Here is an 18,271-nt window from a genome sequence, read left to right on the forward strand (position 1 = left end):
GTGGTCAGGATTATTTTGACGAGCAGTGAGTAGAAATTTAATTATATGGTGGTAGTTTCTGGTGGGGTGTCTGTGTGTTTGTGTGTGTGTGTGTGTGTGTGTGTGTGTGTGGTGGGGGCGGGGGGGCCAATCTTTGTATTTACAAATTTACACAAAAGGGAATCATTCATTGTTTGTTTGACTTTTGCCTAAACAGCAATGGTCCAAATATGCAGAAAACCAAACCAAAGTTTTTGCTGACTGTGACTGCTGACTGTTTAAAAACTCAAAATACAATAAAAAGAAAGAGAAAAATAATTTCAAGACTTTTTATTACTAAACTCTCTCTAAGGCATCAGTATGTGTCCACAGGTCGTTCTAACATCTTGCAGTGAATAAAATAAAACAATACAAAAATCAGTTTTGCTATGTGCTACAAATGTCATTAGACAGCTCTTGGTAAATGAAACTCGACAGACAATAATAATAAGCATTATAAACATTCATTTTCCCCTTCAAGTATTCTACTATCCAAAGTGACTAGTGTAAAATTGGCTGAGGAAATAAAATATGTTCATGATTATTTACATGTTACAGGTCCAATGTGTGTGTACGAGTGTGTGTGGATATAAAAAACATGACCGAAAACAACTCGGTTAGAAATGTTTCCGCTGTGTTTTTGGTAGCGAGCATGCGCACAAACACAGAGAGATACACACACAGACATGCAGACACAGACACACACACAGTGATGTGACTGACTGGCTTTGAAGTTTTAAAACAGAGCAAAAAGGTTAAGCAGTTCAGTACAGCAAAACAACACTTAAGACTTGAGTTGATCCAAACGGTGACACCGACAGGCTGCATCCACCTCTCCTGTCGAGGTCCATTAGTCCACAGATAAAACTCTCGTACCTGGAGCACAATTTAAGTGCTCTCAGCCCAGTTTTCCTGCTGTCTAACATCTCTCATTCAGAATTAAAGAGAGACATGGAAATACAGGAAAATGGACAAACATGGAAATAAAAGTTAATTCTTGAACTCTTTAAAAAAACAACCCCAACTCAAGGTTGACTCACTGGCTTTCTCTAGAATTTTTAACCGAATCATATGGTCTTTATCTGTGGATGGAGTTTGCTCAGTTTTCATGACATGCAAGCTATATGCTGTCATGATGGTATCAATAGCCCTTTTAAGACTTTTCGCTCATGTTGCCTTTTAAGTTTTTAAGCACTGGCTGAAGACCTGGTAAAATGGTTGAAAGCTCTGGTGAACAAAGCTAGTAAGGGGGCCTTTATTTGGGATTGTTTTGTCAAAGTCTGGAAAGTCTCTTTTTATAGGGTTCCACCCAGTGAAAACCACCAAAAGTACGTTCACATGAACATTAACAGCCCATGGTTCGTTGTGATGATCAAGTGTTAGGTGAGCTCATATACTGATCATGGAGGAAAAAAATAAATAAATCAGACATAGGATGTGCCACTCTAAGCCAGTATACTGGTGTACCTATTTGATTGATTGTTTCCATTATAGTTTATTGTTTGAGTAGTTTCAAGACCATCTCAAAACATTACGTCCACCTTTGTATAAAGAGACATTTGTGATCTGGATATGAGGCTGCAAAAGAAACAGGAAATCCAAAAATTAGACCTGAAGCAGGATATGAACTGGACTACAATGTGCTGCAAACACACTTGCTGTGGACACTCCCTGGAGGATGTTCTTTACAAGTAATAACACTTTGTGGACAACCATCCAACCAGAACAGTGTCATTTTTTCCTTCATACACAAGCACAGAAAGGAGCCCAGTCAGCCGAATGTCTCTTTGGTTTAACCAACTGAAACAAGGAGATGGTTTAGTTTTTTGACTGCTACATAATCCTGGTGAAACATCACTCATGATACGCTGGACAAAGACAACACACAGTGCACCCCGACTTCAAAGCTACAACATCAGCACACATCAGGAGATTAAATATACACACCTTCAATTGTAGTTGATTTATACAACAGCAATGACTGATGGTGGTTTCATAAACTGCCACGAGTTTATCCAAGCAAGGCGTACCGTATTGTACATACACACCCATGTGTGTATTTTAAGGTTATATACACATATGCACAAACAGACTTTTGGCTGACTTTTGCATTTTGATTCATGTCAAATATCTGTTTCTAATACAAGAATGTGTAGGAGGGGGGCAGCTGGTGCAGAAGAGATCAGGTACTGTATGTACACTTATATACATAATATACATCAACACTCAGTAAACTTGTTTAAACTCCAGCTAGTGATCACACCTTCAGAGAGAATCTTATTTATACAAAGACAAAAGGCTCTCCTGATATTTTCCCCTCCAGAGCCACATGACACATTAATGTGTCAACTGCTTCAGGATTTATAGGAATCTCACGTACATAAAGAGGGGGGAAAAAAAAAAAATGGGATGGACATCGCCATATTTCACCTGTGAAGAAAGATAAACATTGAAATCTTGGACAACAGCCGATAGTCCTGCAGCACCACTGCACCCGTCACAGTACCGTTTTTCTAGGCACAGAGATTTAAGACCCAGCTAATGAAATGTCATCAGCAATCAATAAAACACACTGTCAATGAGACCTGAGGGCCTCAATGAAAACTGACGTTGTCATATTTATCGCAGAGATTTGACGGATTAGCTAAAATTAATCCGGTCTGACAATTTTACACACTGTCAACTCAGCAAAATGATCTTCAGAGACAAAAGCTTTCAAAAAAGAAAAAAGAAAAAAAAAAAACACTTAAGAATCACATTAACTTTCCATTTCCTGACTTGGGTGAAAAATTAGGGCCAAAGATGATTGAGCAGGGGAGTTATTAACTTTAAAATGCTTCATCACTGTACACTCCTAGCTTTTATGGTTGTCCTGTGATTCTCTAGAAGACTCTGTACATGTATACAGAAGCCATTTTAGAACAACAAGACTGAGGGATATAAAACTCTGCTCCATTATAAACTTTTAGGCCTTGCTGTCATTGTCTGACTGACCTGTATAATCTTAGCTGTTTACATTTAGGAATAACACAAGCAAGCCTTTACTCTACTGGAGCAACTAGTGCAAAATTGTGAAGTTTTATTTTCTATTAGTATGATGGTGGATTTCAATATTTTCAGGGCATATCAACTAAAATGTAATTGTTGTGATTATTATTTATGTGCGCTTTTAGGCCTATTACCCCATTTTCTCGCCTCTTTGCCACTGACCAGAAACATGAAGCAGTTCAAAGTCAATTTTACCCATAAAACATCATACAGCATGAAATGTCATGAATCGTCGAATACACTACAGCTCCACTAAAATGCCAAAAAAAATACGTTTCTAAAAGAAGGGTCACTTAAAGGGAGTTTTTTCGGAATTGTAACCCAGGGTGAGACAAACTCGTTGAGGCCTTTTTGATGTCTACAAGGTATACTGAATGGTGCCAAATTTAGCCAAGTTTAGCTCATTTCTTGGGTGTCTAACGGGAGAAATATCAGCTCAGATACAAGTCTGGAACATTTAACTTTAAATTTTAAAGGTTGAAGGCTAATTTAAATAAAGTACATACTCAAATTTCCATAAATCTGTCGCAAATTTCTGTATTAAAAAGTGACCTTTTATCAGACAGCTGACCAACAGCAATAGTTGCAGAAACAAAGAGGCAATTTGTGAAAATGCTGTTTAGAAATGCTAGGTTAAGTACAAATGATCAATGATTAACCCTCAGTGTTTTTGAGGAGAGCTACTGGTATGAGATGCAGGAACAGACCTAGAGTAGCCTATACAGATATTAATTCAAATATTATACAGAGACACAGGAAAGGCATCCCTGAGTTTTTCTCACTCTGCATGTGCTGGAAAAACAGTACAACTTGCCAGAAGCCAAACTCTCCCTTAATTGAAATTAAGCATTATTACACAAGAGTGTGGAAAAAAAAAATTGCCTGCTGACCAAATCCAAGTTAGGTTTCACAACCACCGGCAACACTAAAGCTTTAATCAACAATGTTAGCCTTCTGCAATAAGCACGATTAAGGAGAACAAGAAAAAACTAAATTAAATGAACCTTCACAAGTGTACAACCAAACAACATACATTTCGTCCGGAAAAGTTCATTCATAAGTCTGGAATGGAGTATTTACACTGTGCAAATGAAACATCGAGCAGAGAGTGTTCATGTCTTAAGAGTTCTTCTGAGTTCCTGTTGAATCATTTCTTGTGGTTCCAGGTCCATTAGAAGCAGATGGTTAAGGCCGGGGCTCCATTGCTGCACCTCTTACTTCATACATGCTTCACAAACCAGCCTGACCGGAGTCTCCTGAAATGCACCCAACCGTTTTGCTTTTATTTGTTCCTTTCAGTCAAATTACCTTCAGCTGTTGCAGCTAATGTCTTTGAATTGTTATAACTTCATTTAAACATTTTCATACGTGTTACAAGAAGCCTTTGTTTTGGCAAAGTTTCCTTCTTCGTACTTACTGTTTAAAAAAAGACAAAGAAAAAAACTAAAAATTTAATAAAAAAAGAAACCGTTTAAAAGCAAGTCCTCTTTTTCGAATAAAATGTTGGGATTTTTTCCTCTCTATGCGAGTCACTGTAGCTCTGACAAAGGCTCTGCTCTCTGCAATAGACTGCTGCAGCTTTGTACAGATATTTACACTACCTGACCTTAACAGTCAATAACAACACACCTGCCCGCACTGAACATACAGTCAACGTCACACTATCGCATCTAAGTGGCTCCTTAAAACGGACCTTGTGGTAGATTGGGGATAAGTAACCATCCCATAATTGTTTTCTTTTTTTGTTTTTGTGATCAGTGCTTGATCTGAGGGCAGAGGTCTGGAATTTAGAAAAAGATGACGTCCTCCTTGTTGAGGTCTTCTGTGGAGATCTTGTATGTTGGCGGCATGCTGGGGCTGTGGCTGCGCCCGTGATTTACCTGGACATGGGCCTGCGCATTCAGACTGAGGCCCTGCGGCTGCACGTGGGACTGGAACTGGAGAAATCCGGTGCTCTGTGAGTGGGGAGGCACGCTGGGAGGCTGTATGGAGGGCTGAGGATGGGACTGTGCAAGGGGTATGGGGGGCTTCTGAACATTTGGAGGGTGGGAGGTGCTGATGGAAGAGCTGGTTTGGCTGTCTGGTCCAGCGCTGTCTGGAGGACTGAGTTGATCTTGTCAGAGACATAGAAGAAAGGCCATTACAGAACAAGGAATTGCACCAAAAATAGCATAAAAGACAACTCGCAGATTAGTCATTTGTACCAGTTTAATACAGATGGGCCCACTCATTCTAAATGCAATCTCTCACACGAAATCGTGCCAGTGTTTTTTGCCAGTGGTTATAGTGAGGGCACACGATTTGAGTGTTAAAATGTCTCTGTCAGCATTATAGCCTGCAATTAATCACAGTGAAGCATGTGAAATTGATAGGTGTTTACACAGGGTGAGGCTGGGTATAAAGGCAGCTTCAGAGAGGAACGTGATCGGGTGGGGTCGGGTTTGCCCAGGTGGAGAATGTGTGAGTCTGTGAGAACAGAAGTTTAATAATGCAGTAGGCAAAGACAGACAGGAAGAGATGGGGTTTGTCCTAACGGAGCGAAGGAGGGAGTGTTTGTGTGTGAGCATGTGTGTTCATGAACAGTATGTATGTATAAATAAATAGGTACCTGCATGGTGATGCAGGGATGACAGCGAGAGCTGCTGGTGGGGGCTGATGGAGCGCTTGGCCTTGAGGGCATTTTCGTCTCGGCCAGCAGACAGCTTCAGCGGCAGCATCTGCTTCATATCCACTGAGGCTGAGAGGAGAAGGAGGGAGGAGAACGGGGGGGGCAAAGAAAACAAGAGACAGAGATAGAAGGTGATTTAATTGTAAGATTAGATTGCATTGGTAAACTGAAGCAGTCTGGCCTGGCCCCAATTTAGACAGCTAATGTGACCCTAATGAGCCCCTTAACTGATGCTGATCAGGTCAAGCTCATGTCAGGCCCAGATGGCTTGGATATCAGTGACAGTGAGGAAGAAAAACCCATTGTAAAACTAGTATAGTGCAATGATAAACATCACCTGCAAGAGTAAGAGAGGAATAAACCTCAGTGAAACACTCAAAACACTCTTTAAAAGGGTCTACCTTTTATTATACTTTTTATATTAATATTAGTTGGTGTATGTTGCACTGTAGGCAACTCCTGCAAGGGGAAAAAAAATCAAAAAATCAAATAAAAACCCAGTCTTAATGTCTGCCCAGTGAACTGCAGACTGATAGAAATACCTGACCTGTAACAGGTCACACACTCACCCCCCTTTGCTGTGACACTCCTGCACTTTCTCTCACAAGTGCAACCCAAAGCAAGTACAGACAAGTACTAAACCACCTTATATCATACTGCGTCACATATTTGGTACCTTTTTAGAAAGCTACTCAAAATCAGTTTGTCAGGTGTTTACCTGAATGAGTTATGTGGATTCAACCTGTGACTATTTAGTTTTAAAACAGTCTCCATAATCATTCTAACCATCCTGCCACCTACTAATCATGTCTAACTCCTTACCCGTGCTGTCAGTGCGATGCGAAGCTTTGACACTCTTGCTTCCTTTCCCTTTGCCGCTGCTGAAGGCGGCCAGCTTGGTGGGGATCTGCTGCTGCACCCCGACCAGTTTGTGCTGCTGGTTGGTGGTGCTGAAGAGATGGAGCGGCACTTCTGTCTTCAGCGGCAGGGTGGAAGAGCCCGTCTCCCGCCGCAACATCAATTCAGGGCGTTCTGGATAGTCAGCTGGTGCTACGGACAGGCTGGCGCGCACCAGGGGCTTCGGAGGCAGGGGCAGGTCGGAGATGCTGGTGGAGCTGGTTAGGCCAGAGGACATGAGGAGCTCCCCGTTCAGACTGCCAGACAGAGGAGCCACCTGGAGGAGGAAGAAAACTGCACATTATTTGCTGAGATGTGACTGAAGTCTTCTTCAATGTTGCAAACATCTTCATATAAGACTAAAAATTTCAGTATTCAAGTTCACAAAGGAAAGCTCCCCAAATCTGCACTATAATTATCCATATTTGTGGCCGGATTCAGTTTGGAATCTGAGCTTTGAAAGGTCATGTTTGCATGGTGTGTGTGTGTGTGTGTGTGTGTGTGTGTGTGTGTGTGTGTGTGTGTGTGTGTGTGTGTGTGTGTGTGTGTGTATAAGCAGGCTTCGCTGTGGGTTATGTATGACAGTATTTTTTTTGAAGGGGGGAAAAAAAAAAAAAAAAAAAAAAAAACTTAAAACAGCTTCTTAAGAGTACAGAAGACACACAGATACACACTATAAATCTTCTGTGTGATCCCATGTCATTACAGAAAGACAATCTGTTGAGGAGCACAGTATTTATGGGCTAAAGAGGGAATCGGAAACATATGCGACTCTTTCTGCTGAGCACACACTTTGGTAAGTTTGGTAACAGGCTTTTGATGTGTTCCAAGAGGCTCAAAGACAATACGCACACACACACACACACACACACACACAAAATGAGAAACATAAAACCCTTAAAAGTCCCTGTGCACATAAAGGCATGTCTAACAGGCCGTGCTGTTAGACAAGCAAGGGAACAAGAAAATAGCTCTCTTGAAATCAGTGGATGAAAGACACTGACCGCATTGTACAATTAATTTTAATAGACTGAAGGAAAGACGATCTAGAGATCAAGTCAACATCATCATCCAATCGGCATTGAATTTGGATTTCTGCAACAATGGAGTGGTGTAGTGTTTGTATTTGTTAGTAATCCCGTGTGTTGCATTACAACAACTATAAAAAGCATCTCTTTACTGTGCTATTGTAAGACTTCCTACGCCACTAAGACCGAAGCTTAAACCCTTCAACAAACACTGTGACACAATGTGTTGCACAAGGCTATTTGTCAAAACAAGAAACACAAGCACCCAAACAGTTGCCATTTTTGGTTGTTCAGAATCTACTTTGCATCTTTGTACAGCCACAGCACAATCTTTGAAGCTTGGGTTGGTCATAGTCACAACAAAAATTTTAATCGACTGGTAATCCTTTTCATTCACACGTTTAAAAAGATGGATTGGTGAAATGGCAGGAAAGGTGAGGTTTCTGAAAACCAGTTCCCTGAAGAAATTCTCAAGATATCTGGGGCTCACTCTTTTCCAATACAGACAACTATATGGTAGTAAAAAAACCTACTGAAACAAGCTTCAGAAATAACAACTCTCTGCATATACTCACATAGCAGCATTTTTATATGTCTGCCTTATTATAATGTAATATTACTTGTGTAACAGCGTTTTTAAATTCACAAGCTGACAAAATAAAAAAAATAAAAAAGGTAAAGTCAGTAAGGGTTATTTCCATCAGTACCAGAGAAAAATATTTTTTAGTGAAGAGTGAGAAAAAGATGATAAAAACGTAACAAGATCACTTGCACATGTAAAAGTTCAAGTTGTCCCTTTGTTCATGACCTCACAGCAGGTCGGTTCGATCACACCCAATACATGCATCATAAAAACCCCAAATCAGTTTAGATCATGGTTTGATCAGTGTGTATGTTTTTTTGATTTGAGCTACCAGTAGTCACTAGTTAGTGTCTGTATACATTTGTTTATTAGACCAAGGACGCAAAGTCTCTGAAACATGAGTCAGCAAGAGTCTCCATTAAAATGGCACAAGGATTAATAATAATACAATTCATTATATCTCATAAAATAAATGTTTTTTTCACAAACATCTGAGGGTAAAAAAATCACGACAACATTCCATCAATTAGTATTTTACATTAATTGGTTAAATAATTAATTTGGAAGTGAAATAACAGCATGAGGCTACTGACACAAACTGCCTTTTATCTGATATTTAGAATAAGGCTGACCTCACTATTATCACTAAACAAATATGTCAGTCCACCAAGTTTTGACTGGAGCATCTTTAACTTTAAGTATGGCAAGTCTGTAGTTGCACTGTTTGGTATGCAGTCCACATGCTACAAGATTGATGATGATGCAGAAGACTTCCTGTGGCAATTGGGGGAAGCATGATGACTATGTTTTACAAGGGACTGTAAAACACAGACTCCTCTGACTGTGACTATGGGTGTGTGTGCATGTGTTTGTGGAGACCGTAGCTTCCCCAGCTGTAACAGCAGAGCATGACGGGATGACCCGGGGCAGAGAGGGGCCCGGAATTGGGGAAAGTCTCTATAGCTCCTTCCCACCAGTAAATCCCCATTTCTTCTTCCGCCCTTCATCATTCTCTGTCTTTCAGCACTCACTCATCTTGGCACACAGATGTTGCAATGTTCCCAGGACAAGGTGATCGGCTTTAACCGGCATAAACAGCAGGTTTCCAGGGCAGTAAACCATGCGGAGGGTGCAGAGCACAACGACACTAGACTGACAGCACATAAACAATTAGCACTGGCTGTCTTCCAGAGGCCTCTGTTAATGACAGGCTTGGACTAGCTAATTACACAGCCAAGTTCCTCTCATCCTGAAAACTGCCTGGATACTCCCATATCATACATATCTCCACCAACACTACTCAGTGTGTTGCCTTCTACACAAAGGAAAGCACTGGGAAGGAGATCTTGGTTGCTGAATCCTACGTGGACTGGATGATTGGTGGAAGGATTGGTGGACTTCAGAATGAGTTTCTATGGGTCCTGGGCAGTCCTGATCCAGGGTGAATATATGACATTAGCAAACACTGTAGACCTAAACTTGTCTAATCCAAAAATCAAACTATGTCTAGGTAATTCATGCCATCTATAAATATGGTAATTACTGTATGAAGTGTGAAACTTTGTATGAAGTTTGGTGATTAGCACTGACTCAGCCATTTATACACTGATTCAGTGTCATTTGTTCATTAATTGATCAGTCTACTGACAGAAAATTATTCCTCAACCACTTAAATAATCAATTCATAAATGACTTAGAAGATTAATCAAAAACTGCAAAACATTCTCTGATTCCAACTTTTCCTACATAAAGATTAGTTTCGGTTATATCACATGGACACTAAGGAGCTGTGATGGACATTTTTCACTGTTTTCTGACATTTTATAGACTTCAGAGCTTTAAAGATTGGTCAATTAATGGAGCAGCCTTTTGACAGATAAATAATGAGCAACTATTCTAATAACTGATGAGTCATTAAGGTTTGTTTTCAAGAAAAAAATACCACACATCGAATGGTTTTAGCTTCTTAAATATGAGAATTTGCTGCTTTTTTTGTCTTACACTATAGTAAATTGAATATTCTTTTGGTTTTAGATGGTTGGGTGGACAAAACAAGACCTTTCATAATGTCACCTTGGACTTCAGGAAATTGTGATGTCCATTTTATGTAGTTTTCTGATGTTTTATAGACCAAATGATGGAATGATTAATCAAGAAAATCTGCAGATTAATGGATAATGAAAATAATAATGTTGTAGCTATAAAACAATTTATTCATGAATTACAAAAATAAGAGGCAGATTAATCTATTATGAAAATAATAACAATATGTTGCAGCCCTACATCACATTACCTATCTCAAGAATTAAAAACAAACAAGATCCAAGGAAAAGTGTAGCTTTTACTTTAGATCTCAAGTACATTTTTGTCCCTGCCAGAGCAAATGATTAACTTCAACTGACTAATTTGACAACATTTTAGTTGAAGACAGAACAGTACTGAACACGTTGTAACAGGTGGGAAGCAGCTACAGTGACAGATGGCGTAGAGAAAATATCTGCCCTGGAACTTGGTGTTCTGTCTTAGCTCTGCAAATCAACCTCTAAAGGCTGATTATAGAAGAAGCAAGTCACAAGCATCTAGGTGTGTTTGTGTGTGTGTACATGGTGAGGGTGTTGATTGCTAAAGAGTAACTCAATGGGGTTTTTTCAGACCACAGGAACACTTTGAGACAGCAGCAACACAAATCAGCCTGAAGACTGAAGCCAAAGATGGGAAGAGATAACTGAGTGTGTAGAAGACACTAATATATCTCATTCTTTAGGACTGACCTTCTAACGTTTCTCTTGACTTTTTCCAAACTTCCTATGTTTTAACAATGTTCTCTGTCATGTTTTTGTAGTTACTCACACCAGGTACCAATTCAGTTTTACAGTTTTCTGCTCTGGAGCAAAAGAAAAGTTACCGAAGGAAGTGCAATGGTTATACATTGATGCATATCCCTTGAAAGACTTTCCCAGTAGGCCAGGGATTTAATTTTGTTGTAACCCCCGTTTTCACCCTTTAGTTTTCAGTCCATTAAATAAGGTTGGTGTATGTTTATTTCCTATTTTTTCCATTGACTCTTGCTGTATAGTGTAGGTCATTTTTTTTTCTTGACTGATAACTGTCATTCAGATCTCCAAGATTCCAGCTCAAGCCTCAATTAAGCACATGCTTTATGACTTTACATTCACTGGACTATTTTGCAGTCTAACCCAAGGCTCTATTCTTGATCACAGCCAATAAAAAAGCCTGAGCCCAATGCTTTCCTTATCAAGAGGCCAAGTATGATCAAATGAGATAACACATGAAAGGGACGTTCCTCTGAAGTCAGGACATGCCGCAGCTAGAACCGTTCTTGCACAAACTCTCACATGTTAAGAAAGGCAAACACACACTGAGGCATGTTTTTTTTTTTTATGAGGTCTAATCATAGCTCTATGGGCTTGCTGATGAGTCTTAATGTTGGGTGGTGGCGATTAAACGTCTGTTGGTATCAGGCTGGCTTGGGGCCTGGAACAGATCCTGAGGTCAGAGCAGATGAAAAGATCCTTTGATGTGTTTGACGCAAAGGGGGAACAAACCACTTCCAAAATCTCCTGAACCAAAGCCAAGAAAGTCCAACAGCAGAGCTGACGGTAGAGAACTGCAACACACTACTTAACTGGTCTAAAACAAATATTATGGGCATGATTTAATGGGGTGCTGAGTGGGGATAGGGTCTAGATCTGAGCTGCTACAGGTCGTATCTTGCAGTCTATGTAACAAACAAGCAAATCACACAGCAGTCTTACCCACCGTCGCTGTATCAGCGAAGGCTTCTGTAATTACCAGAGTCTCTGCATTTCCCACCACAACAGATTAGGTAAATTTAGGCCAGAGGCTCCTTCACTTTACAAGACCAGAGGCTGTGGTTTTTCAAGAGTCACTACGAATTGTTCCGGGTACAGCTCACAGTCAAAGGCCTGCCTTCTGCAGCCAGTAATAAGATAAGTGCAATAACGCAAGTCAGCTGGTTGTGTCTGTGTACATCTTTGGTTAAGACTCAAGTGAACTAAGGACTGAGGGATGTTTTTGAAAGGTCTTCTTACCATGAACATTTTGGGGTGACACAGAAACATGGATGGTAGATAGGCAGACAGATGTCTGAAGATGATGTGAGTAAAGTTACAGTATATGAATAAGAATAAAAAAAAGGGAATGTACAGTCGCAAAAAAGCACTGTAAATTTTTGAGACATGTCAGGACTTGAATGGACAGCACTGTGTCATCTGTCAGTTAGTAAGCTTGGAATGCAGGACAATGAAGGACTGGCGAATCAGAGATACCTGTCAGGCATCAACGAGGTAGGAATGCCAGACAGCAGAGAGGGACTAATGACACCACTGGAGACAGCCTCAGTCAGAAAAACACATCCGTATGGTAGCATGTGTATCAGTGCTGCTCTGGTAGAAAGCTAAATAGTGAATCTGAGTGTATATTTATATTGTGATATAAAATTACCCATACTGTGATAGAGGAATTTATCCTTATCTTCCACCTTTAATAAGGATACCATAAACTGTCACATCAGTCTGTATCCTCTTGGTTTGTTAAAAAGATAAAGTGTATGTCAAGATAAAACTTCCAACGTTTCAGTTACCTTTACCTCTCCTCAGCTTGTCACAGAGAATGCTAATCAACCAAACTGTGACTGTGATAAAGGCTTTTGAAATCAGCCTTTCCAAAGTTCCTCTCTAGTGAAACTCAAACAATGGCCCGCATTGTACTGAAAGAAGAGCAACAGGGATAGAAGTAGAGAAACACAGGAAGGAGAGCAGAGTAAAAGACGTAAAAGGGAGGTAAAGAGAAAGACTGCTCCCAGTAGAGGTGGATTGTTGAGTTGAGTGGTTAGAATTGTATTCAGCTGTATGTGTGTTTGTGACTATACTCATCTGTAACACAGGTTGTGGGAGATGAAACCAATGCTTCTTTTCCTCCAGTAAGAGGACCTGAACTCAGGACCTAAAAGTTCCTTAAGCACCACATTTATGTTTCCACTGCACTGCAATGGTAATTGGTGGTTACACAAATCAGACTGATCAAGAAATATAAATCCAAAATTTGAGATGTCATTTGTGTATTGTGTGACAGGAAATCTGATGTTAGGAGAGAGATATGCAGAAGTTGAAAAGGAGATTAAAAACTACAGAGAGGCAAGATGGGACGTGTTGCAGCCACAAGTAGAGAAGAAAGGAAAGACTGTAAATGCAAACAATTTTCTGTGGCTTTAAAATTACATGAAGCGCTTCACTATGAAATCGAATGTAATATAATCTTGCACATGAATAATTAAAATATTGTATATTTGGTACTTCAGTGTTTCGGATGCTCCAGTACCTTGGAAGGGCGGGTACAAGATTCATACCCAGGGGATGGGATCGAAAGAAAGAGAGAGACTGGGTACGTAAAGGTTTGAAGAAAGAAACTAGAATGAGAAATTGCCAAAGAGCAGGCAAGAGAGACAGGAAAGCCCCTTAAAATTCTTTATCCTGTGAGTAATTGTCACCAACGATTTCTGGTTTTGCCCTTCTCCTCATTTCCTTCCTTCCTACACAGAACTTTCAAAAGGTGCTGTAATATACTCTTATATGACCTTAAATTTAAAATGTAATATTTCAAAATATATATTTCAAAAGCATTTTTTTTACCTGTAAACTATATGAATTTAAAAAAAATTGTATACAGTTAGTCATGATTCAATAAAACTGTGAAAAATACCTTGAAGTTATGATTTTAAGGGCATCCAAAATAAATCACATTGTTTTGCAAACTGAACAAATTTTACATTTGTTAGCTCTAGCTTCATTTATAGTTTCCACTTCTGTGTGGCTGTTAGGGTCCACATGGCGTAAATTTATCCATCTGCCAATGGATGAATGCTGACCGTACAACTTAATAAACGTGTGTGAACACATCTACGTATGCAGATGCCCAATGTAGTATAAACAGAGCAGTGTGCATGTCTGATGTCTGATGAAAATTAAATATTTTCTCCACTAGCAACAGCTACCTTGTTAGTCTTGTACTGTATGATGAGCCACTTTCTCCAAATATAAGACATACTGTGATATCTATATTAGCAAATTCTGTATTTCGTTTTACTGTTATTTGCGTACGTATGAGCATTATCGTCCCCACCACAGGTTCCCCACCTCAATGGTCTTCCTCTTGATCTTCTTCTGGTGTTCCAGGCGTTCCTTTTCTTTCTCCACAGCTCTGGTGGACTCTCTCAGTCTCTCCAAGTCCTGCTGGTACGTCTCTCTCTGCCTGTCCAGCTCCTCCCTCTCTTTTGCCAGATGTTCCTGCACCCAAACAAAAATGATTTGCATTGTTGCAAAGTTTCTGTAGAATATTGACGTCTAATTTCCAAATCAGGCATAGAGCAATTGTGCCAGAAATTCAGGAAAAGGACAGTGCACCTCACCTCCAGCCACCTGCACTCCTCCTCCCTTTGTCGGAGCCTGGCCTCAGTAGTCTCAACTTGCTGGCGGTGCCTCTCCCTCTCCTTCTCCCAGCGCTGCTGCTCCTGCCGGTGCTGAGACTGCAGTTTGTGGAAGCTGGCCAGCTCTTCTCTCTGCAGGGCCAGAGTCCGCTGCTTTTCCTGCTCCAGGAGCACGTTCCCTCGGTGGCGACCGGGCAGGGATGCTCGCTCTGTCAAAGAGACCCGCTGCAGCTCGATGTGACTGTCCTGCTGTGATATGATGGCCTGAAGACAGAGACGGGGACAGGAGAAAATAACATCATACAGCAACATACTGAGACAATGTTTATTTGCTGTTACAGTGAAACAGAAATTCAACATGTTTGTTATGAAAGTTATCAAGTTAAAGTTAACCAAACTGCAAACACAAACACCCAATAATCAATTAAAGTTATTTCTTTCGCTGCTTCATTTCTTCACATTTTCAGATAAAGCATAAACAGTTCGGGGGACAGTATTACCTGCAGACTGTAGAGCCTTTGGGAGAGCATCAACACTCTGTCAAAGAACTGGACCAGAGAAAGATAATATATATATATATTAAGTTGTCAGTATCAAATAACCACCAACATCTCCAAAACAATACAAGATTTCATTGTATTAGCTACTCATGGGTACATCCTTTCAGTTCAGCAGGCATGGCTCTGAATATCGAATCCAGTAGTTATGTGTAGCAAGAGGTGACAGATCAGAGAAGGAGAGTTTACCTCAGCCTCGGGGAAGGAGTTAGACCAGATGCGGTTCCATCTGGCAGGAGAGCAGGAGCTCTCATCAACCTGAGCAATAACAGTCAGACACACAGAAAGTCATACAAATGAAGCAACATCACAAACACACTGCGAGTAGTGTGCTGTACTGCTACAAATGGTAGGCCCTGAAAACATTTGGAACATCTGAAATTTTTCATGGTAAATTTTGAAAGGGGGGGGGTGTCAATAATTTGATTTGTTTTTAAAAGTCTTTACTTTGGTGCATAAAACATCATAATATAAACTGATACACAATTCACAATTAACCAAAACAGCAAATTATTTCTTAATTTCTGTCCATCCTACACATTGAGCTGTTGTTCTCAGACATGGTGTTGGAAAAGGTAAAACTATTACTATTTTGTTTGGCAAATAATGTTGTTATTTATTATGTTGTATGTATGTTATTATGAGTAAAACTGGCTTTGTTTGTCACACACCGCACATTGCCAGCAACATGTCGTTTTATATATTTTATCTGCCTTATCATTCTCAAACACAAGGATTTACTGGAAGGTATATCAATGTTCAGAGTACAAGGTTTTATCAAGGTTTTATCTATTTATAAACAAATGAAGTGACCTGTGAGAACAGGGTTACAGTAAACATCAGGTAATGGAAACTTTCCAGATGACTTAGTCTGTTTACTGTTTACAGGAAATAACTCTGTGACTCATCCCAGTGAGTATATGATGAGCTCCTACCGTTTTCTCCAGGGTGTGGCTGCCACAGAGGTCTTTAAGCTGGGGGTCGGAGCTGGCTCTCTGGCTTCTGTCTCTGTTTCTGGACTCGCCAGAAGATTTCTTCTTCACACTGGCATCTGGCACGGACACATCAACACAAACACAAGCAGAAACAGACAGAGTGACAAACACACAGAAATAATTAAACCACACTGATACATATATATTCACAATCACAAACAATGCACAGAAACCACACACAAATACATGTAAAACTATGACCATAACTGTCTTGAAATCTTTTTTTTTTAGTTGCATATTCTGCCTTTGTCACCAAGAATTTAGTTATTAGATAAATATACACATAAATTCAAATAATAAAACCAATTCAAGGAATCAACAGTTTTTGAACAAATTATTATTAATTCATAATCTATTTATGGCATAAAAGCCACTGAAATACAACTGCAAATTCCATTAGACGGTGGACTTCCTCAGGGCATGGAGTGTGCTGCACTCACTCTTACTGAGGATGGTGGGGCTGCTGTCATAGCCCCCAAAGGTATCTGCTCGCCTTGGCAGAACCCCTGAACCACCTCCTTCCTCCACTTGACAGGTTGGAGCCTCGTCCCTCACTCCGGACTGCAGCAAGTTCTGGAGATTCTCCACTGAAGTGAAAGAGTGGACAAGTTATTGTTGAAAAGCTGGGCAGAGAGAGAGAGGTTTAGGGCAACAGAGGCAAATTCAACAATGGTACTATCCACTTATTTATTACACAGCTGCAGTGAGCAGTACATAAACATAAAGTGACAAAATGTATGTAAAATTCACTCAATGTCATCATGCCATGTCTCTGTGCCTAAAGCAGACACTCTATACATCATGCAGCATTGTCCTACCCTCAGTGATAGCTCCTTTGAGCAGGGCCTCCCCCTGCTGGAGGTCTGAGGCATCTCCTCGAAGCAGAAGTCTAGAACGTGAAGCTGTGTCCTCTAGACCTGCGACAGACTCTGCCATGTCCGCAAACAGCTGCAGCTTCTCGGTAAGAGCCTGCATGATTACTGCATCCTTCTGGCTCAGCCGCTCTACATTGGAAAACATAAAATATTAAAAGAAGGGACTCAGACCTTAAAAAAAAGAATCATGATTCTCAGTTTGTCACAAGCCTACATCATACAGCAACCATTATTCTTTAAAGATACCTATAGATTTTTAGGTGTTTTAAACAGAAATGGCAGCTTTAAAAATAATTTGTATCCTTAAACAGTTTGAGGAGTTGTAGAGAATCAAAAATCAAAGCAACTTCTACAAATTTATTGTGAGCATGATCCATGAGCAGCCCCTAGTGGTCTGTTATAGCTAATTTTCGAGTGCATTGCTTGAGGTCTGTCAATGCTTCTGATCACCTTGAAACTCTTTGAACCTGGAAGCTCGTGCCTCTTCCTCCTCGCTGAATAGCCTCTCCTCTGTATGAGGACAGCTAAGAGAGGGAGAGGACAGAAACCAGTACAGGTGGGCCGGTGCAGAGACAAAGGAAGCAAACTAAGTAAAGCTCCTATGACATATTATTACAATAATATTTTGTCTACACTTTCCACTATGTGTAAATCATTAACATAATTTTCCAAAATTTTAGAACAGCATAGCTATTTTGGATTATTCTGAAACAGAATAAAAAATTGTTGTGTGCCGGTGACAGAAAAAACATGTCTCCCCTCACAAAAAATCCTTCTCTCTGAGAAACTGCAGCTACCTCTCAACAGCTTGCCGTATGTTTGTCATCCAAGTGTTTCGCTCCTCCTTGGAGGTGGTGTGGATCTCGTACATCTCTGGCTCATTGGAGGAGGCACAGATAAGAAACATGGCTCTCTCCTCATGGGCCACTTCCCTGACTATCAGCTTCTGAAGAGAAATCACTGACGGCTTGTTATCCTGGTTGGATCACAATAACAAGGAAAGGAACAAAAAGGGATTACTGAGATTACTGATAACAATTACTTAATAAAAAGTGATAAATGACATTCATAGATGAGGATTACAGATCATGCATTACCTACAAAATAGGATTCTGAAAGTGAATATTCTATTCCCG

The 18,271-nt window shown here is 40.2% G+C and overlaps 1 protein-coding gene across 6 annotated transcripts in view; it reads right to left on the bottom strand.

Annotated features, from left to right (window-relative positions):
* Nucleotides 1-330: 330 nt before the first annotated feature.
* The window catches only part of arhgef18b (rho/rac guanine nucleotide exchange factor (GEF) 18b), a 47,168-nt gene continuing 29,227 nt past the window's right edge, over nt 331-18,271 (bottom strand). For 4 of the 6 annotated variants that reach the window (XM_040128411.1, XM_040128405.1, XM_040128406.1 and 1 more), the window contains 12 exons: nt 17,933-18,111; nt 17,586-17,659; nt 17,079-17,264; nt 16,701-16,847; nt 16,201-16,316; nt 15,455-15,523; nt 15,209-15,256; nt 14,691-14,972; nt 14,419-14,568; nt 6,557-6,908; nt 5,675-5,803; nt 331-5,179 (listed from right to left, as the gene is read on the bottom strand). In XM_040128411.1, coding sequence (XP_039984345.1) covers nt 4,854-5,179; nt 5,675-5,803; nt 6,557-6,908; nt 14,419-14,568; nt 14,691-14,972; nt 15,209-15,256; nt 15,455-15,523; nt 16,201-16,316; nt 16,701-16,847; nt 17,079-17,264; nt 17,586-17,659; nt 17,933-18,111 — 2,058 coding nt within the window. In that variant the 3' untranslated portion in view covers nt 331-4,853. Of the gene's footprint in view, nt 5,180-5,269; nt 5,533-5,674; nt 5,804-6,556; nt 6,909-14,418; nt 14,569-14,690; nt 14,973-15,208; nt 15,257-15,454; nt 15,524-16,200; nt 16,317-16,700; nt 16,848-17,078; nt 17,265-17,585; nt 17,660-17,932; nt 18,112-18,271 lie in introns of those variants that run through there. The other 2 variants (XM_040128407.1, XM_040128410.1) reach the window with 2 other exon arrangements.

Source organism: Xiphias gladius, chromosome 6, assembly GCF_016859285.1.
Source record: "Xiphias gladius isolate SHS-SW01 ecotype Sanya breed wild chromosome 6, ASM1685928v1, whole genome shotgun sequence".
NCBI lineage: Eukaryota > Metazoa > Chordata > Actinopteri > Istiophoriformes > Xiphiidae > Xiphias > Xiphias gladius.